This window comes from Zootoca vivipara, chromosome 16, assembly GCF_963506605.1.
Source record: "Zootoca vivipara chromosome 16, rZooViv1.1, whole genome shotgun sequence".
Taxonomy (NCBI): domain Eukaryota; kingdom Metazoa; phylum Chordata; class Lepidosauria; order Squamata; family Lacertidae; genus Zootoca; species Zootoca vivipara.
In genome coordinates, this window is record NC_083291.1 from 6,923,357 (window position 1) to 6,951,292 (window position 27,936).

The following is a 27,936-nucleotide window of genomic DNA, read 5'->3' on the forward strand; positions in this document are numbered from 1 at the left end:
CAAGTGTCAAAACAAAAATTGGGCTGCATCTTCAACGTGTGATGAGCACATCAAGGAAACCTCTAGTGCAGTAGATCCCAAACTAAGGAGTGGGGAGCACCAGTGATCCGCAAGCGTCACTCAAGTGGTCCGCGAAATGTTCACATTAAAATTAACATGTTGGTTTTTAATAGTCTTTTACTGTTTCTTGTATCTCTTCTATATTCTGTGGAATTCAAATCGCAATGCAACAAAATACAATGTACAATACAATACAAATTGTGCCACACCGAGGGCAGGGAACAACAATTGCTACAGTAGCCCGAAAAATAACAAGTGATCTGCTAAGACTCTTAGCATTTTTCAAGTGGTCCATTGGGAGGGTGGGGGGAGTTTGGCAACCACCGCTCAAAGCACTAGAGCATTTCACCCCACCATGATTATTTTCAGAATGGTTCCAGGTTACCCATTCGACCAGAGTTTTAAAAGCAGAGGATTTTGAGAAAAGAATCCCAACAGATGAGAATGAGAGTGGGTAGTATAAAGGAAAAGATAAAGAACGAGAGAACCTGATGAAGTGCACTGTTAAAAATAAAAATCTAAATAAAATACATAAGTAAGATCCAAAGAAATTCTCAAAGATAGAAAAGGACTGGGGTGGGGTGGGAGGTGGAATGATATGAATGTCTGAATAGAGACTTTACATTTCTGTGCCCTGAATTAACTGAGAGTTTGGGTAGGCATCTGCTTACTGTGGGAGATTTCATACCAGCGGAATCAAACTAAATTGAGAAGACCAGTTCAAAGAGCCTGATGTCAATATATATCTGCTGCTTTCTATCTTGTAGTTAAATGCATGTATTGGCCAGGTATAGGATTCCACTGTGAAATCACTTTGTATTTATTAATACAGGTTGGGTTTTAGTGAGCACTTTGAGTTAGTAACAATGGCTTTTGTTTGTTATACAAAACAGGCATGTTGCCAAAGCAGGTAGCTGATGATTTAAGACAAGGAAAGGCATCACAGGCCCAAAGTTACCTAAACTCCACTGTATTTTTCAGGTAAGTAGGTCTGAACCCAGCAGCAAACCGCTACTTAGCCTTTGTGTGAATAGCTTTTTCAGAGACGTCGAGGTGCGGCCGATACCACGGCGAGATACGTTTTTATTCTTCATCCCCTTCCACAACTGTCTCTGCAGATGTATCAAAGATGAGTGTTGCGGAAAGGTGAAACTCTCGGGGAGCACAGCCTGCAGCTGCTCTGCAAAAGACATGTGCATTTTGGTGTGACTGCCATGGGTGCTTGTGAAGAGCAATGCACCTCCTCCTCCATCTCTAACGTTTAGCACATATCTGATATGATGGTGATTTAATTACATGACCATATTAATGATGATGATTGATTCGTTCACGTATGTGTTCCATGTAGGCCTCTGAAAAAAAATGTTTAATTTTTTTAAAAAAATGTAGATGCATTTAGGAATTAAATTAACTAGACCTAAAGATTCATGTCATCTCGTCTAAGCAATGTCAACAAGGAACTTTTCTCCCCTTTGACAGCAAAACTTCCCTTCCCATTACATGTGTGTTGATAAAGCTATTGTTGCTGTATCGAGAGTTTAGTGCCATGTTAGGCGTGCAAGGAAAGTTGCTCTAATTAAGCTAGAGAACTAATAACCTCTACACTGCTTTTTATGAAAGAATTTTTGATCATCTTTTTTTTTCTGTCTTTGAGAGAGTCATCATCATTTAGGATTTGCCTGAAATGCTTCACGTTTCAGCATTCAGCAAGCAAGCCCATTAAAATTCTGCAGATTAATGTCTACTGATTTATGCTTGCATCTGCTTGTCTGCAGATGGACAAGATTTATACACGACAGGATGGACAACACAGAGATTTATTTGCCCAACAGATGTAAATCTAACGTATAGAGAAGAGATTATGTACTCCTCTTGTAAATGAAGTTTGATTGGTATCAGAGCAGTTTTTTTGTGAGGGTATGAGGCCGCTCTTTTGTCCCAATGAATATATGTTAAAGAAATATCACAATCCTTGCATGGATTCCCCTCCACATTCAGAGTCCAGTAAATGATTTCTGCTTCTACCATTAAAATTAATGGGAAGGTCTTCTTGGCAGGGGAGGCCCATATGAAGCCCTTTCAGCTGCAACAGCCTGGGGAAACATAATTCAAATGTTTTTTTTCCACCAGTGCTTTATAGAGGAATGCTATCTTCCACTCCCCCAACCTGCTAAATTGACATGGTGCAATTGAAAACTGCAAAAATAATTATTGTAGGGAATCGGCAGAGTGGAGGAGGTGGAGGAGGAGAGCGCTGCTCAAATATGCAGAATTCAAAATGTAATGTGCCATCAAAATGTGTCAGCATCAAAATGTTTTCCAAAATCCTTCGACTCACAATTAAGGCTTGTTCTTCCTTGCCAGCGACATTGTTGGCTTCACTCAGCTCTCCAGCACCAGCACACCTTACCAAGTGGTTGACTTCCTAAACAAGCTCTACACGACCTTTGATGAAATCATAGACAATTACGACGTCTACAAGGTGGAAACTATCGGGGATGCCTGTGAGTGCTTAAAAAAACACAACATTGTTAGTCTTTCCAGGATTCTTTTTACGGATTGAAAGGTGAAAGAACAAAAAAGCAGGCGTCCAAGTAAATGAAAACGGGCGTTGAACTCGAGTGGCTACATTTCGCACGCTGGGATAATAAATTCACAAGCAAGGGATACCCCTCCCCTGGTGGCAGCTCGAAGCAGGAAAAAACAAAGAGCCCTTAGTAATGTGTTTATTCAAACCTCACGGTGAGAGACAAAGAAATCCCGTCTCCCATTATGGCATTGTTCCAACTGAGCTCCTCCCTCCTCCCTTCCTAGCAACAGCACTTCCCCTTATGGTGGCTGCCAGGGGCTAATTGTATCCGAGTCCTTTGCTCTTCCACCCTCAACGAATGCTGAGTACTAGGAGAAGGAGGGTCAGAAATACTCTCCAGTGATAGTGTGTCTGCTGGCTCTCCCCTCCCTTCTCCCAACACCTCCCAACTCTTTTGTTTGCCTGTCTCTGCGCTGTAACCTTCCTCAAACCACTGCTGTAATTCAATACTCCCTTCCTCTTCTCTGGGATGATCTCCACCATTCCTCCTCACCTTCAGTCCAGTCCCTGACACTTGTCCTGTGTAGTATTAGTGGGTAGAAACAAAAGCTGAAAGCCAGAACGTCCCCAGTCCATTTTTTAAATTTTTTTTACCGTATTGGATTTAGCATTTTTATTACATTGCCACATATCAAATCATCAAAATCAATGAAATACATTTTCCCAATTCCCACCACCACCACCAACTTCCTTTTCTGGTTTTTCTCCCCCAAATTAACCCCTGCCTGCTTTCAAATATTTTACATGTTATCTCCATATTCATAATTATTATCTCTGTTGTTAATTGTAAATGTTTACTCAAACCCTGCTAGTGAGTTTAGATCTTTACATTGTTTCTGTAAATGCAACATAAATAGTTCCTAATCTTTCTTAAATTCTCTATTGTCTTTGTCTCTTGAGTCTTTCTGTTAGCTTTGCCATTTCAGCATATTCCATCAATTTTTGTAGCCATTCTTCCTTGGTTGGTCTTTCTTCACTTTTCCACCTTTGGGCTAATAGCATCCTGGCCACAGTTGTAGCATACATAGTTTCTTCTTTTCTCTTGGTAAATCTTGACCCGTAGTGCCTAATAAAAAAGCTTATGGTCTTTTAATAAAAGTCAATTTAAACATTTTCTTGATTTCATTATAAATCATATCCCAATACTTCTTAATCAATTGGCAGTTCCACCACATATGGGAAAAGGTGCCTGTCCTCAGTCCAAATTTGATCTCAGCCCAAACCTACCAGGAAAAGCAATGTTTCTTTACATTTGCCCACATCTGCATAAAAAGAGTTGATCGTCATGACCAACCTTGCAGAGTTGCTGTAACACTTGCTGAAGTAATGTAGGCAAAGTGCTTTGAACATTTAATAAATGTTTATGGTTATTTTTCCTGCACTAAAATATCCCTTCATGAATAAGTTTCCCATAAATCATTTCCTGTGCCCCAAGGAAGTTGTCCTGTTAGTGTGCGGACTTGCAATGGGACATCTCCCAAATCTGTTATGGGTTTCTTCCAAGCCTCCAGAGCAGATCTGGTGGGTGCAGGGGCGTCGGGGGGGGGGAGAAGATGATGTGCCAAATTTACTTTCTGCACATCCCCTCCCCCACCATTAAAGAACGAAAACAAGAAAGATTTGTGGCCCCTTGAAAATGAAACCTTTATTTTTCAGAATCTGTGGCAGAAGCTTTTGTGGGTGAGAGCCTACCTCATCAGGCGCACAAATTGGAAACCTAGACAGCTTGGTGTAGAGAGAAGTAGATTTTTCTTTTACAAATTGAAGCCAAAAGGTGAAGCGATGCAGAAGATAGAAATAGGTGTAACTCGGGAATTTGTACACGGAACACAAAATAATACAGAATCCAGCCAGGCAAAGGCTCTCATATATAAGCGGTCAGTGGCTCGGATCTAAACAGCCCAGGGAAGAGCAAAATAGCTGTGATCACCTCCTTGGGGCTCGGCATGTTTGCACATTTGCAATTAAGCCATGGCTTGGCTTAGCATGGCATGTACATATGGCCCAGCCATTCCAGTTCAACCATCTTCAGGTGAGCTGTTGCCATTTCTTGTTACCTTCTTCCAAAGTTCCGACATGAGCAATGGCAATAGCAATAATGAGCCTATGCTGACCTCGGTGAATATTCCCATTCATTTGTTTTTTTTCCTAGACATGGTGGTGTCAGGAGTGCCCAGAGAGAATGGCATTTGCCATGCCAGCGAAATTGCGAGTATGGCTCTGGACCTGGTCTCGGTGTGCAAAACGTTTAGGATCCCACACAAGCCCAATACCCAGCTAAAGATTCGAGCAGGGATCCACTCAGGTACGAGGGTGCAGCGTGCCGTGGAGAAATGTTGACTCTGCAAAAGTGGGGTGTGGGTGTAAGGGAGAATTAGAGTACAGGTGAAACTTGGAAAATTAGAATATCGCCGAAAAGTGCATTTATTTCAGTAATGCAACTTATTATTTTTTATTTTTATTTTTATTTTTACAAATGCTTTCTTTTGGAAATTCCACAGTAATAAAACAAATAGTTACAATAATACAAAAATAAACATCGCTATTACAGTTCATTCCATTCCATTTATAATTGACCCGCCTAACGACAAATAATTACAATTACAACAAATAAAGGCTTGACCTATCTTGCTTTGCATGCCATGCATCTATCTCATATACTGGTTTCACCTTTTAAGTTGCATTAGTGAAATAAATGCACTTTTCGACGATATTCTAATTTTCCGAGTTTCACCTGTAGGTTGCCCTCGTTCACGACCGGGGAAGGTGTGAAGCTTGCCCTCTTAGGGCTGTGTCCACTCATGGCCCTTGTTGGCGATGGCCAGGTTGGCATGGAGACAAACTAGAAAGAAGTGCAGAACTACATCCCATTGTGGGAGAGAGGCTGCTTTTTGAAGTGGTAGTTCTGCCTCACTTTCTGAGCTAATCTAAACAGGGTAGCAGTAACTGATGGAAATATACAGTACTTTTCCGTGTATAAGACTAAGATTCTTTCCTTTAAAATAATGCAAAAAAGTGGGGGTCATCTTATACATGGGATGTGCATAGGGTGGGTGTCTGATTGGTTGCTGCCACGGCTGTCAATGACTATTGTGTGTGTTATTGGTTGCTGTGTCAATGAGTGTTGTTGATTGGCCGATGCTGCAGCAATAGGGCGGGCGATTGGCAGCTTCTGCCGGCGAGGGGACAGACAGAAGGCAGATTTTGAAACAAAATTTAAAAAAATTCCTTCCAGCAGCACCTTAGAGACCAACTAAGTTTGTCATTGGTATGAGCTTTCGTGTGCATGCACACTTCTTCAGATACACTGAAACAGAAGTCACCAGACCCTTATATATAGTGAGAGGATGGGGAGGGGTATTACTCAGATTTTACTCAGAAAGGAGGCAGATTTTGCGATCCGTGCGGGTGAGTGATTCTCGGCATTCCCCCCTAAAAAAGCTCAACAACCCTCGGCAATCCCCCCACACTCACACCAAAAAAAAGCTCAGCAACTTTTTGCCATCTCCCCCCATTTCCTGAAATTTCAGTCCCCCAAAATAGGGGGCATATTATACATGGGGGCGTCTTATAGACGGAAAAGTACAGTATTTATTTATTTATGTCAATAACCAGTTAAAATGGATGTGGGAACAGCAGTTGGTCCTCCCTCCTCTTCCCTGGAACGAAGGAACAATTTGCAACCATCTTGTGCTCTAACTTAGAGTGCCCATCACTAAAAAAATGCACAACAAATGCACTGTGGAAACAGCCTCTCATTATGATAGCCTACAAATCTCAATGGCAGTTACCTGCAGCTCCATCAGCTAAGTGTCCTCCTTCATCTCTGGGTCGCACCATACATTTAAAGCGCTCTAATGCCACTTTTACAGCCATGGTTTCCCCCAAAGAATCCTGGGTACTGTAGTTTGCTAGACTGCTGACCCTGCAAGACCTATAATGCCCAGCACCCTTAACAAACTGCAGCTCCTCGGCTTCTCCCTGAGTGACTTAAGAATGCTTTAGATATATGGTGTTGATGCGACCAGCATTGTCTTATTCACACGGAAGACTTTCCTCCGTACCAAAAGCACATCCCAGCCACTTTCCTCCCCGTGCTGTTCCTTGTTCTTTTTCTTTTTTTGCAACTGTTGTACAGCTTCTATATTTTAATAGAGTGAACCCACACAGAAACTGTTATCTCCGATACTGGGGTGAACTGCAAACAAACTCAAGTCAGAAAGAATCCTTGGATTGGTTTTGGGTTCCCCTCCCTCCCTTTCTCTAGGGCCAGTTGTGGCAGGAGTTGTGGGAACAAAAATGCCCCGGTACTGCTTATTTGGGGACACCGTCAACACAGCCTCCAGGATGGAGTCCACCAGTGAAGGTAACTAAAACAGCAGCAACCGGCAAATCTCTGTGAGAATTAATGAAAGATGAGCTGATGACATTTCAGGTAGGCCACTGCAGAGATCCTTATGTTTTCGTGTTGATTGGGGGTGGATGGATAAGACCAAAGCAGGTGGATTAGTTTCCCCTATTTTTGCCACTCTTTTCCCTCTCCCTCTTTTTAAAACACTTCTCAAGGTTCCTTAGGGCAGAGTTTACAGGCATGGTGTGTACAGTGGTACCTCGGGTTGTGGACCCGATCCGTTCCGGGGTGCCGTCCGCACCCTGAAAAGTCCGCAACCCGAGCGGCACTTTCACGCATGCGCGAAAGCGCGATAGAGCGCTTCTGCGGGTGCATGAAGCGCGCAGCGGAACCTGGAAGTAAACACTTCTGGGTCTGCCGCGTCCATATCATGAAAGAACGCAACCCGCAGCAGAGGCTACCCGAGGTATGACTGTACTCAACCCAAGTCTTTGCCCTCTTCTTTGTGACAGCCCCTCGCCTTTCTGTTCTCTAGCCTAAACATATCCAGTTCATCCAATCTTTCCTCCTAGTTCCTTCTAGTTCCTTGTTGCTCTCCTAAGCAAGACTGCATGGAATTGTCTTTGCAGGGTAGAAGGCTCAACTTTTCCAACATTTCTCCAATTAAAATAGGGAAGCCCGGTGCTTTTTCTTTCTTTCTTTCTTTCTAGAAAAGGAGGTGCCAGAACTCACCTCTGGCACCTCCCCTGTTCTGTTAGAATGGCAATGATGCCCACCTGAGAGGTGCCGGAACTGAATTCTGGCACCGTATTTTTCACTCCATAAGACACACTTTTTTTCCTCCTAAAAGGTAAGAGGAAATTCTGTGCGTCTTGTGGAGCAAATGTGTGGTCCCTGGAGCAGAATTGCCCAGGGGCGAAAGGCAGATCGTGCTTCTTCTTTTTATAGAAAGAGCTAAAGGCTAACAAGAGGGAAAGAGAACCCGCTCAGCAGCTGATTGCAAGAGATCAGAGGGAGATAAGAGAAGCTAGCTCCCTTCGAGGCCCCACCCCCTTGCCCAGGCCTCCATTGCTGTGTTTCCCCACCAACATGTGACTGGCTGATTAGATTATCTGTCTGGAAACTGTAGAAATGGTTCCCTTTCCTTTCCTTTCCCAAAGAAGCTGCAGAACTGTGAGTTGAACTCCATAAAAACAGGATTTTTCCTACACATCTTTGAGCTGATGATCAAAAAATGGAGCTTTCTCCCTTTGCAAAAAAAAATCCTGCACAACTGTCAGCTGATCTCCCAAAAAATGGGGTTTTTCCTATTTGCAAAAGAAGCTGCACAACTTTGAGCTGATGCTCAAAAAAATGGAGCTTTCCCTCTTTGCAAAAAAGCTGCACAACGTTTGAGCTGATTCTCAAAAATGCTTCCCCCCTTTGCAAAAACAAAACAAAACTACACAACTGTGAGCTGATCCCAAAAAACCAGGGCTTTCCCCCTTTCCTCCTCTAAAAATTAGGTGCGTCTTTTGGTCTTATGGAGCGAAAAATATGGTAAGTTCTGGCTGGGGGGAAAAAGCCCTGGGGGCATCCTATTTCATACCCTCCAGCTTTTCTCCGATGAAAATAGGGACGTCCTAAGGAAAAGCAGGACATTCTGGGATCATCTCAGAAATAGGGACAACTTCTGTACTTCTCAATGGACTGTACTTGAAAAATAGGGACACTTGGAGAGCCTGACCTTGTCAACAGCTATAAGGAGATGGGAAATACTATCATTAATTCTTAGTTGACACAGTCATGGACACATTCCAAAATGTGAGTCCACTGGCAGGACTGTAGCAGCAAATGGCAGAAACGAGATTGGGGGAGAGATATCTATCGCTCAGTTTCTACAGCGAGTTTTTCTTTGAAAAGGGAAATCGGGGCTGATAACAGTGGTGTAGCTGCATGTCTCTTTTCCTTCCAGCTCTCAAAATACAGTGCAGTTCAAATACATACCAGCTGCTGGAACAGATTGGAGAGTACATATTGGTGTGCCGGGGGAATTTGCAAGTCAAGGTAAATAGGAAACGTTTGTGTTCAGGCTTTCCCGAAGGGGAAATGAGCGGCAGCCCATTGGAAAGCTTTTGCTTTAACCCCTTTGAATTGGCTGGCCTTGAATCTCGAGTGTCATTCATTTCTGGGCCGCTCTTTAGGGCACATTTGCACTGTGTAAAGTGACTCGAGTCTTAATGCCTCTCCCAAGAAACCGTGGGAACAGCCATGATATTGAAAGTCACCAGCCTAGGGCCTCATTTCTGCCTAAGTTCTCCAGGACCTATTTTTATCCTGAAGCCTTGAAGTCCCAGAAGATGCAAAGCTGTTATATAGAGGAAAGTGGGTCTGAGCAGTTTCGCCTCACCAGTGGGTGACTAGAACATCTATGCTTATTCCAGTACAGATGGAAAGTGCAAACATATTTCTGTTCGGGCCACCTCCAGCTTTGCATTTATAGCCAATTAACCACTGGCCTTTTTGCAGTTCGATTACTGTAAATATACATATACATTTCTGACGTACTGTGTTTCTGAGGTACTGCAGAAATTATAAGGCAGGCATAGGCAAGCTCAACCCTCCAGATGTTTTGGGACTACGATTCCCATCATCCCTAGCCACTGGTCCTGTTAGCTAGGAATCATGGGAGTTGTAGTCCCAAAACATCTGGAGGGCCCAGTTTGCCTATGCCTTGTATAAGGGAATAGTCTATTTAGTAAACAAAGCGGTCACTCATAGGCCTGGTTTGCATGTAACACTAGGCTGAACTATGGTTTGTGCTGGCACACTGTGGGAAAACTGTAATGGGAACTAAGCCATGGTTTGGATTCGCATTATGCCATTCCAAACAAACCACGAGCTGCAATCAATGTCGGGTTTTGGCTGGTGGTTTGCTTGGGTGAGACAAGCCATGAGCTTGGGTTATATGATTTCGTCACAGCGGACAGCAAGAAGAATGAAGTTGCTTTTGGCAGAAGATAAACTGCAGTGGAACAGAAACAGTTCTGTATGAGATGAATACGAGGTGGAGCGGAAAAAAGATGCATTCTTACATCCCTAGTCCATGCTATGCAATACTTTGCGTGAACCAGGCTATTATTAGACAGAAGGACAATGTCTAACATGTATTCAGTGGCGTAGCATGGGTTGCCAGCATCTGTGGTCCCGGGGGGGGGGGAGAGGGAAATGGATGGAGGGATACGCATGCGCATTCAACTGCATAACAGCATCTGCATCACCCAGGACATTGCAGCTACAGAGATAAGAAAAGAAGAGTCGCTCTGTTGTCTGAAGAGGTCACTTCCTGGTTCACTTGGAGAAGCCATTTTCAATGGAGCCCAGTGAAGGAAGTGCACAGTTGTATTGGGGCAGCACTGGGTGCTGAAATTATTCTCCTGGGGCAACTGCCCTGTGCCTTCTCCCCCATGGCTACACCACTGAATGTATTCACCTGAATTAGAAACCTCAAAACAGTACCCTCAAAACAGAAACACTTGGTTCCAGCGCACAAAATGAGCAAAACACAATGGCGTCCATAGAAAAGGATGGCATTTTGGCCCACTTTGAGAACAGATCTTGAATTGCAGCCCTGCTCATTAAAAATGGAGTTTCTTACTCTAGTGCAGGCACAGGCAAACTCCGGCCCTCCAGATGTTTGGGACTACAATTCCCATCATCCCTGACCACTGGTCCTGTTAGCTAGGGATGATGGGAGTTGTAGTCCCAAACATCTGGAGGGCCGGAGTTTGCCTATGCCTGCTCTAGTGCAATTGAAATAAAGCAACAGGGGTCTAGCCATGTCTCTGTTTTAGTGCTGGTTTTTGCTCTCAGGTCTAAAGTATTGCTGACACTATTGATAGTTGTGCTATTGTGTTTCTTTCTAGGGGAAAGGTGACATGATAACATATTGGCTGGAAGGAAAGAAGTCCGGTGCAACTCAAAAGAAGGCGCCGAGCCCGTCCACGACCTCTCAGACTCTTAACCAAAGTACTTGCAATATCACCCCAGGCGTTATTTAAAATGACCTGCTTTCAACCCCACCATAGAAAAACCCCACCAGGTACTTTCTCCGTGGCCACAGTCTTTATACCCCCCAAAGGAAGCATCTGAGTTCTCTTCTCCAAAAGGGAGGTCCTCATTAGCGATACGAAGAAAACAGACACCGTTGTAGGCTTGCAAACCCTGTTTTCAGGCATTAGGTGAAATTATGGTTTGTTTCGCCTGCCCACAAACCATGGTTTATTCTGGACCAACAAACCAGGGGTCGGAAAACCTGCTTGAATCTTTTTCTGCAAAGCAAACTTTGTGCTAACTGTTGTTTGTTGCTGTTACTAAATTCACAGACCTCTGACAAACCGCAATTAGGATCGCTGTACCACCTAATGAGGGGGGTGCACACTTTGGATGGCACAAATGGCAGTGAATTGGGGGCAGGAAATGGTTTGAAACCATGGTTTGACCATTGTGTGCCTGGAGGAAGTCCCCCTCTTCAGATCACCCTTCCGACACATGGCTGTCAGCCAGCCTCACCCGCCCATTCCACGTGATTGTAATCACATGTGAGCATGCAAATAGGGATCCAGTGAAGGAGAAAATTCCCCTTCCAAAAAGTGGAAATGGGAGATGATGCAGAAGAACAGCATTTTGCTTAGAAACAAGCAAGGCACTCTTCTTGAAGTCTCTTACTGGCAAGGCTGGTACTGTTTAAGAAATGGTTCAGAGAGGAATCACATATGGTATAATCTTCAGTGCTCTTGAGTCGAGAACCTTTGCAGTGGGGGGGGGGAGTGAAAGGTTTGCAAGTTTGAAATAAGCTTTTCATCGTCAACTCTCTGCTACAGCTATATGTGTAAACGCGGTAAGCCAGGTGGATACGGAGAAAATAGATGGAAGGGGGGGGGGAATAGGAAACCTGGGCTGTCTCATTTGTCTGGATTCTTTGTTTTGCTGTACCTTTTAGATGCACCTCACTGGTGCTGGGTCCCTTTTTGGCACACAGTGCTTTTCGCTTTCTTTTTAGTGAGAACCTCAAGCACTCTGACTCATCGTGGAATTTAGGACACTGGCTGTGGTGTCTCTGAAGTCAAGCGGGGCTCCTTTCCGCAAGCACTCTTTCGTTCATAAATAGTCGCTGAGTTTTTGTTTGGTTTTGCTTTGCTTCCGTTCATAAGTGCTTGTAATGCTGGATAATCTCCCATGTTACAGAACTGACATGGATTCAATCCTGCCTTGGGGTCTGATTCAAGTTCCTGCCCTGGTAAACTCCTCTCCCCCCTCTCTCACGTCAAGGCGATAAGAGTCCTGCTGGATCTGACCTTTAAGCCTAGCATTTTGTTTCAAATACCTGCCCCACCAAATGTCTGTGGGTTATTGGAGTGGTTTTATTATTGAAATGTATCGTTTTGTATGTTTTGGCTCTTATAAGTTGCTTGGAGACTTCTTCTTTTTTGTAATAGTCATAAGCCAAATGAATAAGGGACATAAAATCATAGAATCATAGAGTTGGAAGAGACCACAAGGGCCATCCAGTCCAACCCCCTGCCAAGCAGGAAACACCACCAAAGCATTTGATTCCAGGTTGATTCCCGATGATTCCCCCCACCCCATAAAATCAATCTTTACTTGTTTGCACAAAATTTACAGGAAAGTTATAGGAAGTCCACCTATTTATTGAGTTTTCCTTCTGATTCGCATGTGGGGAGCTTATATGATGCCATGCGAAGCAATTTCCCTGACACTTTCATTACCACAAAAACAAACAAACATAGAATCATAGAGTTGGAAGAGACCACAAGGGCCTTCCAGTCCAACCCCCTGCCAAGCAGGAAACACCATCAAAGCATTCCTGACATATGGCTGTCAAGCCTCTGCTTAAAGACCTCCAAAGAAGGAGACTCCACCACACTCCTTGGCAGCAAATTCCACTGCCGGACAGCTCTTACTGTCAGGAAGTTCTTCCTAATGTTTAGGTGGAATCTTCTTTCTTGTAGTTTGAATCCATTGCTCCGTGTCCGCTTCTCTGAAGCAGCAGAAAACCTTTCACCCTCTTCCATATGACATCCGTTTATATATTTGGACATGGCTATCATATCACCCCTTAACCTTCTCTTCTCCAGGCTAAACATACCCAACTCCCTAAGCTGTTCCTCATAAGGCATCACACCTCATAAGACATGAGCACGGCAACCCTCTCCTGCTGGCCTGTGGGGTTTGCAGCCAAATTACAAAAGCATGTTTTGCTAGACAAACACAGAGCTAGTACATGGAGAGTTATTGAACGTCCCAGAGAGGACCCTCTGTGTGTGGTCACTTCCTTTAATAATAATAATAATATAATAATAATTTATTATTTATACCCCGCCCATCTGGCCGGGTTCCCCCAGCCACTCTGGGCGGCTTCCAAAAAAACAGAAATTCTAAAATACAGAAATCCATCAAACATTAAAAGCTTCCCTAAACAGGGCTGCCTTGAGATGCCTTCTAAAGGTCTGGTAATTGTTCTCTTTGACCTCTAGTGGGAGGGCATTCCACAGGGTGGGTGCCACTACCGAGAAGGCTCTCTGCCTGGTTCCCTGTAACTTGGCTTCTCGTAATGAGGGAACCGCCAGAAGGCCCTCGGAGCTGGACCTCAGTGTCCGGGCAGAACGATGGGGGTGGAGACGCTCCTTCAGGTATACCGGACCGAGGCCGTTTAGGGCTTTAAAGGTCAACACCAACACTTTGAATTGTGCTCGGAAACGTACTGGGAGCCAATGTAGGTCTTTTAGGACCGGTGTTATGTGATCTCGGCGGCCGCTCCCAGTCACCAGTCTAGCTGCCGCATTCTGGATTAGTTGTAGTTTCCGGGTCACCTTCAAAGGTAGCCCCACGTAGAGCGCATTGCAGTAGTCCAAGCGAGAGATAACTAGAGCATGCACCACTCTGGAGAGACAGTCACTGGGCAGGTAGGGACTCAGCCTGCGTACCAGATGGAGCTGATAAACAGCTGCCCTGGACACGGAGTTGACCTGTGCCTCCATGGACAGCTGTGAGTCTAAAATGACTCCCAGGCTGCGCACCTGGTCTTTCAGGGGCACAGTTACCCCATTCAGGACCAGGGAGTCCTCCACACCCGCCCGCCTCCTGTCCCCCACAAACAGTACTTCTGTCTTGTCAGGATTCAATCTCAATCTGTTAGCCGCCATCCATCCTCCAACCGCCTCCAAGCACTCACACAGGACCTTCACCGCCTTCACTGGTTCTGATTTAAAAGAGAGGTAGAGCTGGGTATCATCAGCATACTGATGGACACCCAGCCCAAACCCCCTGATGATCTCTCCCAGCGGCTGCATATAGATGTTAAAAAGCATGGGGGAGAGGACAGAACCCTGAGGCACCCCACAAGTGAGCGCCCAGGGGTCTGAACACTCATCCCCCACCACCACTTTCTGAACACGGCCCAGGAGGAAGGAGCGGAACCACTGCATGACAGTGCCCCCAGCTCCCAAGCCCTCTAGACGGTCCAGAAGGATGTTATGGTCGATGGTGTCAAAAGCCGCTGAGAGATCCAGCAGAACAAGGAAACAGCTCTTACCTTTGTCCCTAGCCCGCCGGAGATCATCGACCAGTGCGACCAAGGCAGTTTCAGTCCCATGATGAGGCCTGAATCCTGACTGGAAGGGATCCAAATGGTCCGCTTCTTCCAGGCGTGCCTGGAGTTGTTCCGCAACCACTCGCTCAATCACCTTGCCCAAGAATGGAAGATTTGAGACTGGGCGATAGTTGGCCATATTGGCCGGATCTAAAGATGGTTTTTTAAGAAGCGGTTTAATAACCGCCTCTTTCAGCGGGTCTGGGAAGGCTCCCTCATGGAGAGAAGCATTTACCAACCCGCGAAGCCCATCGCCCAGCCCTTCCTGGCTAGCTTTTATAAGCCAGGATGGGCAAGGATCAAGGAGACAGGTGGTTGGTTTCATTCGTCTAAGCAGCCTGTCCACATCCTCGGAGGTAACAGATTGAAATTGATCCCACAAAACTTGACTAGACAGGACTCTAGCACTCCCCCGCCCCGGCCCTGCTCCCACGGTGGAGTCTACCTCTTCCCGAATCTGAGCGACTTTATCTGCAAAAAACTTTGCAAAATCATTGCAGGAGATCATGTGGCCCGTACTGGGCCCGGATGGAGCAGGTGGTTCCGCTAAATTGCGAACCACCTGGAAGAGTCTCCTGCTGCTGTTTTCTGCAGATGCGATGGAGACGGTGAAGAAGGTCCTCTTCGCCGTCGCCATTGCCACTTGGTAGGCTCGAAGTTGAGCTCTAGCCCGTGTCCGGTCTGATTCAAAATGAGTTTTCCGCCACCGGCGCTCTAGCCGTCTCAACGACTGTTTCATTGCCCTCAGCGCCGGGGAAAACCACGGGGCTGTCCGGGCTCCATGCAATCTGAGAGGGCGCTTCGGAGCCAGACAGTCAATAGCGCTGGTTAACTCCGCATTCCAGCGGGCCACCAGGGAATCAGCTGAAAGGCCATCGACATGGGATAAAACATCCCCTACCACTCTTTGGAAGCCAATTGGATCCATTAAGTAGCGGGGGCGGACCATCCGAATCGGTCCCACCTCCCTGCAGCCTCCTCTGGGCAGGAACTCTGTAACAAAGGAGACAATCCTTTATATTTCCTTCTTCCTGTAAGGAGACTCTCTTTTCACGATGTTTCCAAGCTGACCAGACGTGCATGACTAAACCTCCTGCCTTCAGCCGTGTTAGCAAAGACTCCCAACTTTTATTTCACTGTAACTTAGAAGTATTTTTCTGCACACTACTTTGTTCTATTTGCTGCTTGCACTGAAATGTAAGTAAACCCTTTTTCCATTGATGTTTCTAAAAACACATGACTCATTCTCTGCAACAGGGGTGAAAAGGAGTTGGTCAACAGACCACAATTAGAAGGAGATAAAAAGGTATAGCTGCATTATTACTAAGCTTTAATAAGCTGCCAAACTAAAAAGTGTTTTACTCCGCTAAAAAGGCTTCACAGCCATATTGTTTTTTGTATTTCTTCCACACATGTGGGATAGGAAGTTTAGATCTAAATCCTCAATCCATTTCCCAACATGGTCCTCTCCTCATTCAATACGCGGAGGTATCCTGCCTCTGTATTCATAGCACAATGTCCTATTTGGTGACTAATAGCCACATCACAAATCTTTTCCTCATACAGTGGTACCTCGGTTTAAGTACACAATTGGTTCCGGAAGTCTGTACTTAACCTGAAGCATACTTAACCTGAAGCGAACTTTCCCATTGAAAGTAATGGAAAGCGGATTAATCTGTTCCAGACAGGTCTCCGGAGTACTTAAACTGAAAATACTCAAATTGAAGCGTACTTAAACCGAGGTATGACTGTATACAAAAAGAATCTATGAATTCTTCAAGCCTCATTCAAGCCATGCGGTGGGTGGGTGATCTCAGACTCAGGGACTGCATGTGGCCCTCCAGGCCGCTCTATCCAAAACCATCTCAAAGCTATTATTTGCCCAGAAAGAAAAGCTACCATGAGGAGACATTGCAGCTTCCCTTTGGGGACAAATAGCAACTTTGGAGGGGGGGGGGGTCGGTGAGAAAAAGACACAGGGAAAGGATTAACCAACAACACCATCGCCTGTTATTCTGCAGTCCCTCTGCAGCTCAGAGTATGTTACATAAGTTGTTTCTTTGCAATCTCTGTTTTACTGTATTAAATGTTTTGTTGCTATAGCTAGTATTTATTTATTTTTTCTGCTGCTTTTATATTTCACGCGTAATTGACAGCACTACTGTATTTTATTTTGCAATTTCACCTTGTTTTATATTTGATGTGTATTGAGCTAGAGAAATTATTTTGTGAGGTCACTAATAAATATAAATAACACTGAGAATCTGACATTGGTAGTACTTTTAAGCTGAAGTGTTGGACTGATTAACACTCTATGGCCTTTTAAATGTATCTTTGGGAGGGGAGGTTATCAATTTCTTTTGCTTTATTATTATTTTTTCACATTTTCATTTTGTATTTTTATGCTGCGAATGGCCCTGTGATCTTCAGATGAAAGGCGGTATACAAATGCAATAAATAAATAAATAAATGTTTGGCAAAGTAATTTTGTAATTTTTGGGGTGGGGCAAAAAATCCTTCTCCAAAAGATCAGATTAATCCTCAGGGGGTGGGTGAATTTTTAAAGGAATTTTTAGGTGTGTGTGTGTTGCCTTTAAAATTATTATTATTATCATTTATTATTATCCCAATCTCTGAGTGATTTAAGATTTTGGGGGGTGGCAGAGTTGGTATCCTTAGAATGATGGCTGGACTGTGATGTATTTGTGATATACGGCTTTATTTATTCCTATATCTATGTTTCTGTAAGGCTGTCACCACTTTGCAAAGGTAGAACCACGTAGAGTGCATTGTAGTACACATTGTAGATTGAGGTTGAATCCTGACAAGACAGAAGTACTGTTCGTGGGGGACAGGAGGCGGGCAGGTGTGGAGGATTCCCTGGTTCTGAATGGGGTAACTGTGCCCCTGAAGTACCAGGTGTGCAGCCTGGGAGTCATTTTGGACTCACAGCTGTCCATGGAGGCGCAGGTCAATTCTGTGTCCAGGGCAGCTGTCTATCAGCTCCATCTGGTACGCAGGCTGAGACCCTACCTGCCTGCAGACTGTCTAGCCAGAGTGGTGCATGCTCTAGTTATCTCCCACTTTGACTACTGCAATGCGCTCTACGTGGGGCTACCTTTGAAAGTTACTCGGAAACTACAACTAATCCAGAATGCGGCAGCTAGACTGGTGACTGGGAGCAGCCTCCGAGACCACATAACACTGGTCTTGAAAGATCTACATTGGCTCCCAGTACGTTTCCGAGCACAATTCAAAGTGTTGGTGCTGACCTTTAAAGCCCTAAATGGCCTCGGTCCAGTATACCTGAAGGAGCGTCTCCACCTCCATCATTCTGCCCGGACACTGAGGTCCAGCACTGAGGGCCTTCTAGTGGTTTCCTCGTTGCGAGAAGCCAAGTTGCAGGGAACTAGGCAGAGGGCCATCTCGGTAGTGGCGCCTGCCCTGTGGAACGCCCTCCCAACAGATGTCAAAGAGGAAAACAACTACCAGACTTTTAGAAGACATCTGAAGGCAGCCCTGTTCAGGGAGGCTTTTAATGTTTAATAGATTACTGTGTTTTATTTTTCTGTTGGAAGCCGCCCAGAGTGGCTGGGGAAACCCAGCCAGATGGGCGGGGTATAAATAAAATATTATTATTATTATTATTATTATTATTATTATTATTATTATTATTTAGTCCCAAGACTTTGAGGGACCCCTCAGGTGACACCTAGACGAGTCCCCAAGCTTACAACAACGTATGCACTTGTTGCTGTTTGAAGTGGTAGCTTGCCTGCCCTCAGAAGCGTTTAGGAACAGAATTACCCATAGGAACACCACAGCCAACACAAAGAGTGTTTAATTGGGGAACCCGATGTTCTTGGGCTGCAGCTCCTGCCATCCTCAGTAACATCGGGTTACCCAATTAAAGAGCCGAAGTCTTTGAACAACGCTCATCCCATTCCAACTATCTCTTCTGGATAAAGCAGCAGGCAACACACACAGAGAGATAATGTGCCTGTCATGGCTTTCTTCTTCATTGTAACAGGTCATGCTGACTCACATACATACCATAGATTTTTGCATGGCCAGATCAGCTCCCAGTTTGTAAAATAAAGCAGACTGCCACCTTTCTAGATTGGTTATTTCCAGCAGTGAGGGATAGGGGACTAGCTTCGGTTGGTCCCAACCTCCCGTCCACCCTGGCAGCAGCACATACCAGGGAAATGAAAGAGAATAAAGGGAGAGCCCAAACCTTATTAATATTAAATGTTCCTTTTTTATTACTGATGTTAATGTGGAATTAAATTGTGAAAAACAATAAAATTTTATTTAACAAAGCTTATTAATAAACTAGGTGAAAGGGTTCCTCTGTAGGCTATGCTTGGGTGCCAATACTGGATAAACAAAGATAGACGCGTACATATCTGATACACTGAGTTGACAGAGAAAGCGTGCAACATGCCTCCAAAATATTTGTGAGCAGTGAATAGGAAAGGACTGGGCCTCTGCTTGCATGCATCTTAAACACACAATTGTTATTTTTAAATTTGCAATTGTTTGTTATTTTGGGGATTTATAACCACCCTTCAACAAGTTTCCACGATGGAGCTTTTTATAGGTGTGTGTCCTTCATAAGTGTTGCAGTATGGATGCATTTTTAAAATGTGGGCATCAGTCCCTTCGTTCTATTCAAGGAAGGAGCAATAGAAAAGAGAGTGAGAAAAAAACAAACTGGAATGGATAATACTGGACTGGACAGGTTTGGGGTGGTTTGGGGTCTTCTGAGGTGAAGCAGATGTGTTCCATGGCCTCCAACATTACTCCGATGAAAATGTTGTTGTTGTTTAGTCGTTTAGCCGTGTTCGACTCTTTGTGACCCCATGGACCAGAGCACGCCAGGCACTCCTGTCTTCCACTGCCTCCCACAGTTTGGTCAGACTCATGTTCGTAGCTTTGAGAACACTGTCCAACCATCTCGTCCTCTGTCGTCCAATGAAAATAGGGATGTCCTATTCCATCATCAACATCATCATCAACATCATATTATTATTATTATTATTATTATTATTATTATTATTATTATTCTACATAGAATAATAATAATACATCTGTTTGACTTCCAAAACATTCAGAAACCAAAGTGCAGCTTCTGATTTATCTGCAGGAATCTCCTGCAGCCAATCGGAAGCTGCAGAAGCCCCATTGGACATTCGGCTTCCAAAAATAGTTTGCAAACCGGAACAGTCACTTCTGGGTTTGTGGCGTTCAGGAGCCAAAACATTCGAGAACTACGGTAAACTGTTCGACTGTACAGGGTTGTCTTCAGATGTTTCCTAAAAGTTATATCATTACTCTTCTCCTTAACATCTGAAGGGAGGGCGTTCCACAGGGTGGGCGCCACTACCGAGAAGGCCCTCTGCCTGATTCCCTATAGCTTCACTTCTCACAGGGAGGGAACCGCCAGAAGACCCTCAAAGGTGGACCTCAGTTTAATAATAAGACATTAAACATTTTTTTAAAAAAACTTCCCTATGACAGGGCTGCCCGCAGATGTCTTCTAAAGGTTGTATAGTTACTTATCTCCTTGGCTCAGGGGTTGCAACATTTCCCTGATGAAAATAGGGGCATCCTAAGGAAAAGTGGGACATTCCGGGATCAAATCAGAAACCAGGACGGCTTCTGTAAATCCAGGGCTGTCCCTGGAAAACAGGGAAACTTGGCGGATCCGGTGTTCTGAGACATCCTAAACCACTTGAGGCTGCACCTGAAGCCTTGGGGCTACCTTGGAGTTTAAGAAGGAGCAGAGATCCAGTCCATGTGTCCACAAGCTTCCTCTCTAAGGACAGGTAGGAACCAAGAGGAGAGGAGCAGTACAGTTTTGTTAACTGGCTGATCTAGCTTTCAACCAGGGAATAATGTAGCCAGGACTTGCCGTTACAGTGATTTCAGGAGGGATGCATAACTTGTCACTCGGTGTTAATGGAGGAGAAAACACCTCCATGCAACCATTAAACTGATTTATTTATTTTATTCATTAACCATAACTTCTTAACCCTTGCACCAATCTCTTTTTGGTTCTCCCTTCAACCAACTGCAAAGGCTAAGAGATGGTGCCAGGCTTCACGACTGAGTGCGGAGTTGAACCCTCATCTCCCACATCCTAGTCCAAAACTCTTAACCGCCATTCCTAGAGTACTTCTGCTCTGGGGTAGCTATATAAATTAAGCAGGCAAATAAATATGGGGAAAGCCAAACGTCCCTTAGAGAAGGAACTGAACTATTTCCCTTAAAGCTTGAATTTGTTTGATTCTGGATTGTTTCATTTGATGTTTCAATCCAATAATTTGATGTTTTAATCCAATCTCAACTGCTTTGAGATTCTTTCTTTGAAATATAAAGTGGTGTAGAAATGAAATTAATAATAATGAGTCTCTTTTTAAAAAAAAGGAAAAAAGTGCCTAGACATTCTGTAGTGGCGACCATAACCGAGGTTAAAAACACCATTTGGTGATTAGCTTATCTATCCGAGTTTATAAGGCTGGAGCTCAGATATGGACGATCCCTCTTCCTCTGGGCAAAGGTTGGGCCCCCAAATGAGCTCTCTTCTTGGATGAACCTGTAAAACGCTGTTTAGTGAACTTGGTCTGGTCTATGCAGCTGTCTGCTGTGAGCCTTCAAATGATGAGTAAACATCTCCTCTCCCCTGTTTCTCCCTCTAAATGGCTGTACAATTTTATGGTGAGCATGTAGGAAAAGTTCACACCCCTAATGAGAAGCATCATCTCTCCCTTTGATAATTCCCTTTGAAATAACTGTCGGTAACAATGTTTCCAAAAACGAGACGGCCCTGAAGGAGCCCGAGGACTTCTGTCTATCTGCTAGATAGCATCACATGTGTGAGAGTCGCCCAGCCAAACCGTCTCTCTCTCTCTCTCTCTCTCTCTCTCTCTCTCTCTCTCCTTCTCTCTCTCCGTGCAAAAATCAGAAGTCAGTTTTCTGCAGACTTATCCCAAGCCTTCAATGTAGGGTTGGACGATCAAGTGGTCTGGAGTAAATTATGTATGATGAAAACAAGAGCTCGTACGGATATTTTTCTTTCTTTCTTTCTTAAAACTCTGAGGCTTTTCAGAGCTGCGCAATCAGCCATAGAAACGAAGCATGGACAAAGAAAAGCCCAGGACGTACAAATTACTCTGGATTTATTGAATATATTGTTCCTCACAATTAACCCTTGAAAGGCATCCTGCATAGATTAAATATATAATATATATAAAATCCCAAATCAGATATTACATGTACAGTATTGCACATATGATACGGAGACGTAACGTACATAGGTTTCGCTGACTCATTCCCTGCAGGCTTTGAGAGGTTCTCCAAGTGGCATGTTTTATGCTGAGTCATCAGATAGTTCCTGCTTCCATTGCTATGACGACAAATGATAGCCGAATCGATGCACACAACAGCCCACCTTGTGCAAAAACTCTAGCTGACGATTTCCTTAACGTTACCTGGGGGGACGGGACACACCCAGGTGCATAGCCAAGCCAAAGTTAAGCTCTTTTGAACCTCACAGGCTTCAACTGGAAGGATTGAGAAACATGCTCGACACACCCATTGAAACCAAAGGGGCCTAAAACTGCTTCGTTGTCATGGAATCATTGAATTGTAGAGTGGGAAGGGACGCTAAGCATCCTCTAGCCCAACCCCCTGGAATATGCAGCTGTCCCAAAACGGGGATCGAACCTGCAACCTGGGCGTTATCAGCACCACACAGTAACCAACTGAGCTATTTTGGATGGATGATGCCACTGGTTTTAGAATGCAACGTGTCATTTTTTAAAAAAAATCCAGGTTATTCAGTTATCTTCTCCCCCATTCCCCAGATTATTTTACTGAAGGGGTACAATTCTGAAGGAGACATGGGCACCTGTCTTCTTCTGCTGTGGAAACTACTGCTGGAGCAGAGCTTCAGCCATTGATTTGGATGAGAACTAGTCTTAGATCCAAGGGCCCGGTCATTCCATAAGTGCAGTCACATTTTCTTTAAGAGAACCCACAAATGGATTAGACCAAGTTCCACCTAGTCCAGCGTCCTGTTCCCAGTTCTAGCCAGCCTGGTATCTCTGGAATATCACAAAAAAGGCATGAACATGAGACCTTTCCTCCATTGTTTTCCCCAGTAGCTAGCATTTGTTTATATACTGCCCTGTGTCTTCAAAAGCAATCACAGACATTGATAGCCCTTGACTCATCTAATCCTAGAAAATATTGTGGCAGTGAATTCCACACACCACCTCTAGCATGTGTACATCTACACATACTGTACACGATTCTAATGGCAAGCTTCCTGTGGAGGGGCACTCCCCGTCTTTTGTTTGTCCCCCAGACCGAGCTTCGGGGAGAGAGAAATTCTGAGTTCAGCACTGATTGGCAGAAGACCAGTGACGTCACTAACCAACCTCCTCTTTCTCTCCACTCTGAAAAAGGGTTTAAAAATGGATTGTGTTTTAAAAAGAAATGGTGCGAGTGAATACAATGTTGACTGAATAATACATATCGTGCCCTAAAAAGAAAAAAAAGATGGATTCAGCATATCTGAAGCATGTGAGGGGAGGAATGAGAGATTACTACTCTTACAGCATTTGATTCACTGGCCAGTTTGTCAAATGCATTGAGAAAGGGAAGGGAAGGTGGGCTTGAGCTATGGGAGAAAACAAACAAACAAAACCACCAGCAATAATTATACAATCAATTAGTGTTCAGTACAGGGGAAGGAATCTGGCTATATATATATATCTATATATATAAACATGTAAACTGGGCATGTGGGTTACTATCCACTTTTCTCCGAAACCGCTTCACCAAATTAGAACACAACATCCAAAGCAAATGTCCAAAGGCTCTTATAAGGTTTTCAAAGACAGATGCCACACCTCCGCCAGGTGAAACCCCCAAAAAAACCCTGTTCTAGAACACACCACTCAGCTGAAAGTGCATGCTGGGAAAAGAACCAGGTTGCAAACCAGCGCCCTCTAGCAGCAGATACACTGGTACTGCACCTATAGAACCTTCCCTCTCAACAGCACCTCGGCTGCTGTTTACATACTAGGCCGAAGCCTTTACTTGCTAGGCCAAATGGAGGTACTGACTCGCCTGGATGGGGGTTGGGGGGAGGAGGGGACGGGATAGGTCAGAACACAGTGGGACCAATCACAGGGATGACCCAGGGGTGGGGGGGGAAGAGGGGGTGTGATACGTCATGGGACGGGACAGGTTGAGGGGAACCACAGGGAAAAGCCGGGGTGGGGGGGAGGAGGGGGGATACGTCATGGATTGACACAGGGTAGTGGCAGTCACAGGGATTAGCCACAGCAACGCGTGGCAGGGCCAGCTAGTTTATATATACAGTGGTACCTCGACTTACGAAGGCGATCCCTTCCGCGGCACTATTCGGAAGTCGAAAACTTCGGAAGTCGAGGCATTCGTAAGTCAAGGTACCACTGTATATGTTTTTATATATACATTCAAAGTAGTCACAGAGAATGCTGAAGACAGAGAACCAAAACCCAGGGTTTTGCTTTATTCAGATTTAAAAATTGCCACCATTAAGATGGCATATTAATATGGCCTTTGTAATATGTTTATATTCCTCCCCCTCCATGAACAATCACTTGTCAAAAAGAAGTATCCATTTGCATTTCCAAAACCCTTTTCCAGACTCTCAAAAGCTTTCCCACCTGTCCCTATCTGCCTTTAAAAGTCAAAATCAGGTGTGCTGTCAATACCAGCGATGCTGTCCTGTCGTAAGCTAGTTACACTACACTTCAGATCCATTTCACTAGAAATCTTGCATTGAAAAGAAGGGTAGCATTCTCTCTCCCCCGCAGCTCCCTCCCCGCAGATATCAGTGCAACAGAACAATGACGTAACACTTAAACTATACTGAATATTCAACGGAGGAAAAAGTAGTTGCAAACCCATGATGGGTTATTAAAAGCAGACACACACACACCAAAAACTAAAAAGTAAAACGAGGGAATCATGTTTCCATCTTGTCAGAGCAATTCTATAAATTACAACCCAAGACATAAGCCCCACTGAGTTCAATGGGACTTACACCCAGGAAAGTATGCATAGGATTTCAGCCCGAGTAACCCTACTGCTAGGGTTAACTGTATTTCTCTTAGGCTGAGTACACATTAGCAACTTAAAATGCAGTGAGGTCATTTCCTACCCCGCCCTGCTGTGGTTTCAAGTCATGTTTGCATGTTGTTGTACACACCTGAGAAGGGGCGGGGATGTCTTTACCTGTTGGGTTCCCCACCCCTGCAACCCCCTCCCCAAACTCCTATTCGCGAAGCTGCCATTTGCGCATGCGTTGTCATCCACCCATGCGCATGTGCTGTCTTCTACATCTCAGCTTAATTGCGCATGTGGCTTAAATTTTCCGGGGGGGGACTGAAGTTGGTTTGAAAAGGGAAATGCAACAAACAGCAGCATTTCGCAAACAAACAAACAAACAAACAAACATAACTACAGGATAGCTCTGGACTACGGATACACGGGACTGAGAAGCTAATGATGGGAGCAGAGGAGAGCCAGAGAAAATGGTAATATGTATACAGACTCCTTACTCCCACCAACTGTCTTTGCTGGTAAAAATGGTTCTCAGTCTCCGAGGTCAGCATGGGTCAAATTTATTTGACGCAATGCTCCTGGTGGGTTGTCTGAAGTTCCCTGCCCGATCCATAAGATGGTAAAAATGAAAGGACCGGACCAAGATGTTTTGCCGCCTGAGGCAGAGCAGCAAGTGGCACCCCCTACAAGTCAATGTGTGTGGTACACGCAGGGGAAGGGCGGTAGATCAGTGGCTCCATGCAGAATCCCCCCGGGGTTCGATCCCTTGTATCTCCAGGCCGGGTGAGGAGACACCCCAGTCTGAAACCCTGGGCAGCCGCAGCCAATTAGGGTCGACAGCACTGAGCCAGACAGACCAATGGCCTGACTCGGTGTAAGAAAGTGAGCGCCCAACGTTCCGAAGGCTGGTCACTTGGTTTTGGCACATGACGTGGAAAATCCCTCAAGCGCCTCTTCTACCACCCGGCAGTAAGAATACAAGAGCATATTAAATAGGCAACTTACAGCACCCAAAACCGAAAACTTAGGGCCAGCCTGGCTCTCCCCGCCCTCCACCCCACTTCACCAGATGAAAGCATCTTAAAAGAAAACACCGAACTGCACCCAGCCTCTTTATCAGTGCTTTCAGAAGTCAGTGGAAGAGGCAGAGCTCTGAATATCTTGTGCTTCCAAGAAGCACTCCTGACATTTGATTTCTGCTTTACTTTTGAGCAGCAAAAGCATCCCCCCCACTCCACCAGCCCCCCCATCCCTGAAAGGTTTGGGCACGCCCCCCAACTGACAAATCATGATAGAAAAGACAGATTCTCCTGAAACATGCTTATTATTACTTTTTTAACAAGAAACCGAAAATAATAACTAAAGAAAGTTGTTTTCTCAGGCACAAAAGGTTTGAGTATCAGTCACATACCAGGTTGATGGGGTTTAGAAAAAAGTTAATAGCTATGAGAATTGTCCCATGCAGTGCAAATCCAGCCAATATTATTATTATTAATTATTATTACTATTGTTACTATTATTACCAGTTATTATTTTTTGTTTTAAAAGAGCCGGCTGCTGGGAGGGTTCCTTCATTACTTGCTCGGAACAACACCGCCCATTCGTCAAAGTCTTTTTTAAAAAAATAAAAAAGAAGAGGGGAGGGGAGAATGAGGACCCCTCCACCAAGTCCTTTCAAACTATCGTCTCGTGATCCGAGCTGATTTCCTCGCTGGGGTTTATATAGCAACAGTACCTGTCGTAAGGGCTGCTGTCCTTGTAGGAACAGACGATGATGCTGTTCAGAGGGGCCACGGAAACTGTGTCCTCTGCGCCCGGGAGCGCGGGGGCCCCATCGAAGACGGGAGATCCTTCCCCCTGCTGCTGATTCTCCTGCTCGTCTAAGGCACTGAAAAGGGTGGCTCCGGCCCCCAAGACATTCCCAGGCATCTCCGGGCAGCAGTTCTCCAAGTATCTCAGCTTCTCCTCCTGCTCCACTTTGTGCAGAGAGCCCCTGCCCTCCCCGACGGCGGCGGAGGTGGTGATGGTCGTGCAAGTGGAGAGGCCGTCCTCTCCTCCTCCTCGGGAGCTCCCCTTCCTGTCCTTTGCTCCGTAGGCTTTCTTGGCCAGCTCGTCGCAGCTGCCCTTGCCAGACTCCAGGTCCGACGGGGTCCTCAGCAGCTCCAGGACGTCTTTGTCTCGGGGCTTCTTGCGGCAGCAGCAGCAGCTGCCGCAAGGCGGGCGCCGCGTGTTATCGGGCCACTTGGTGCAGCCGTCGGTTTTCCTCGCCAAGGCGATGGCGGCGATGCCCGGCAAGCAGATGGCCGGCCCGATGGCCAGCAGAGGGATGTCCCCCAAAGTCTCCCCCTTGATCCCGGACACCGTGAACATGAAGCCGAACACCAGGACGACGCTGACCAAAGCCACCACCAGCCCGGTGCGAGGGTTGATGTCGTCGGGGCGCATGGCTTTCACGAAGTCCTCGGGGTCATCGGAGGAGGGTGGGGGAGAGAGAAGGGAGCTCCGTTTGCCAAGAGAATCCTTTGCTGTGGGGCGGAGGGGTGGGGTGGGGGGAGAAGAGGCAGGAAAGCAGCAGCAAAACTCCCCCCAGCCGACGCACCGCTTGCAAGGGGCGTCTCAGTGCATCGCCCTTCCCTTCGCAACGCGCGCGGCGAGGCTCAGGGGAGCGCGCCTTCTCTGCGCCCCGGCAGCATTGCTCCGCGCGCAGCTCCTGCAAAGTCGGCTTCCCCGTCCCCCGACTGCTGCCTCTGCCGCTGCTAGGAGTGCTGCTGCCGCCGCTGAAGACAGGCAAGGCAGGCTTGCAAAAAGCAGCCGCCTCTTACCGCGCTTGCAGTCTTACACGTGAAGTCCCGTGGGCCTCTCTGCTGCTGCTGCTGCTCCGCTTTGGATCCCGGGCCAGAGATCAACAAAGCTGCTGGGAGATGCATTAGGAGCCATTGCAAATGGTATATTGTAGGGCGGGGGAGGGGGAGGGGACAGCAACGGAGGCATGGGGCGAGAGAGGGAGTTAGTTGGGGAGTGCTGTGTGGCACAAAGTGTGCGGGGAGGGCAGACTTAAAGGTCTCCAGTAGGTGAGGACCCCGCGCGCCTTGGGCGATCCGAGACGGTCGTCCCCACTGAAGCTGCCCGAGTTCAAGGCGCAGAGGCTCCAGAAATGAG

General features: G+C 45.7%; 2 protein-coding genes across 2 annotated transcripts in view; one reads left to right on the forward strand and one right to left on the reverse strand.

Moving 5' to 3' along the window:
- The window catches only part of LOC118075244 (atrial natriuretic peptide receptor 1-like), a 57,003-nt gene extending 45,962 nt beyond the window's left edge, over positions 1–11,041 (forward strand). Inside the window, exons 18-23 of the mRNA XM_060269084.1 lie at positions 954–1,041; positions 2,425–2,564; positions 4,803–4,955; positions 6,918–7,016; positions 8,956–9,047; positions 10,907–11,041. Of these exons, the coding sequence (XP_060125067.1) occupies positions 954–1,041; positions 2,425–2,564; positions 4,803–4,955; positions 6,918–7,016; positions 8,956–9,047; positions 10,907–11,041 (707 nt within the window). The remainder of the gene's footprint in view (positions 1–953; positions 1,042–2,424; positions 2,565–4,802; positions 4,956–6,917; positions 7,017–8,955; positions 9,048–10,906) is intronic.
- Positions 11,042–26,451: 15,410 nt separating this feature from the next.
- On the reverse strand, positions 26,452–27,222 carry TMEM215 (transmembrane protein 215). Its single transcript, XM_035140485.1, has one exon. The coding sequence runs from the start codon at positions 27,220–27,222 to the stop codon at positions 26,452–26,454; it is 771 nt and encodes a 256-aa protein (XP_034996376.1).
- Positions 27,223–27,936: the final 714 nt, after the last annotated feature.

What these genes read in the sequence shown, in the direction of transcription:
- TMEM215 (XM_035140485.1), bottom strand. Translation starts at nt 27,222, where the DNA reads ATGCGCCCCGACGACATCAACCCTCGCACCGGGCTGGTGGTGGCTTTG.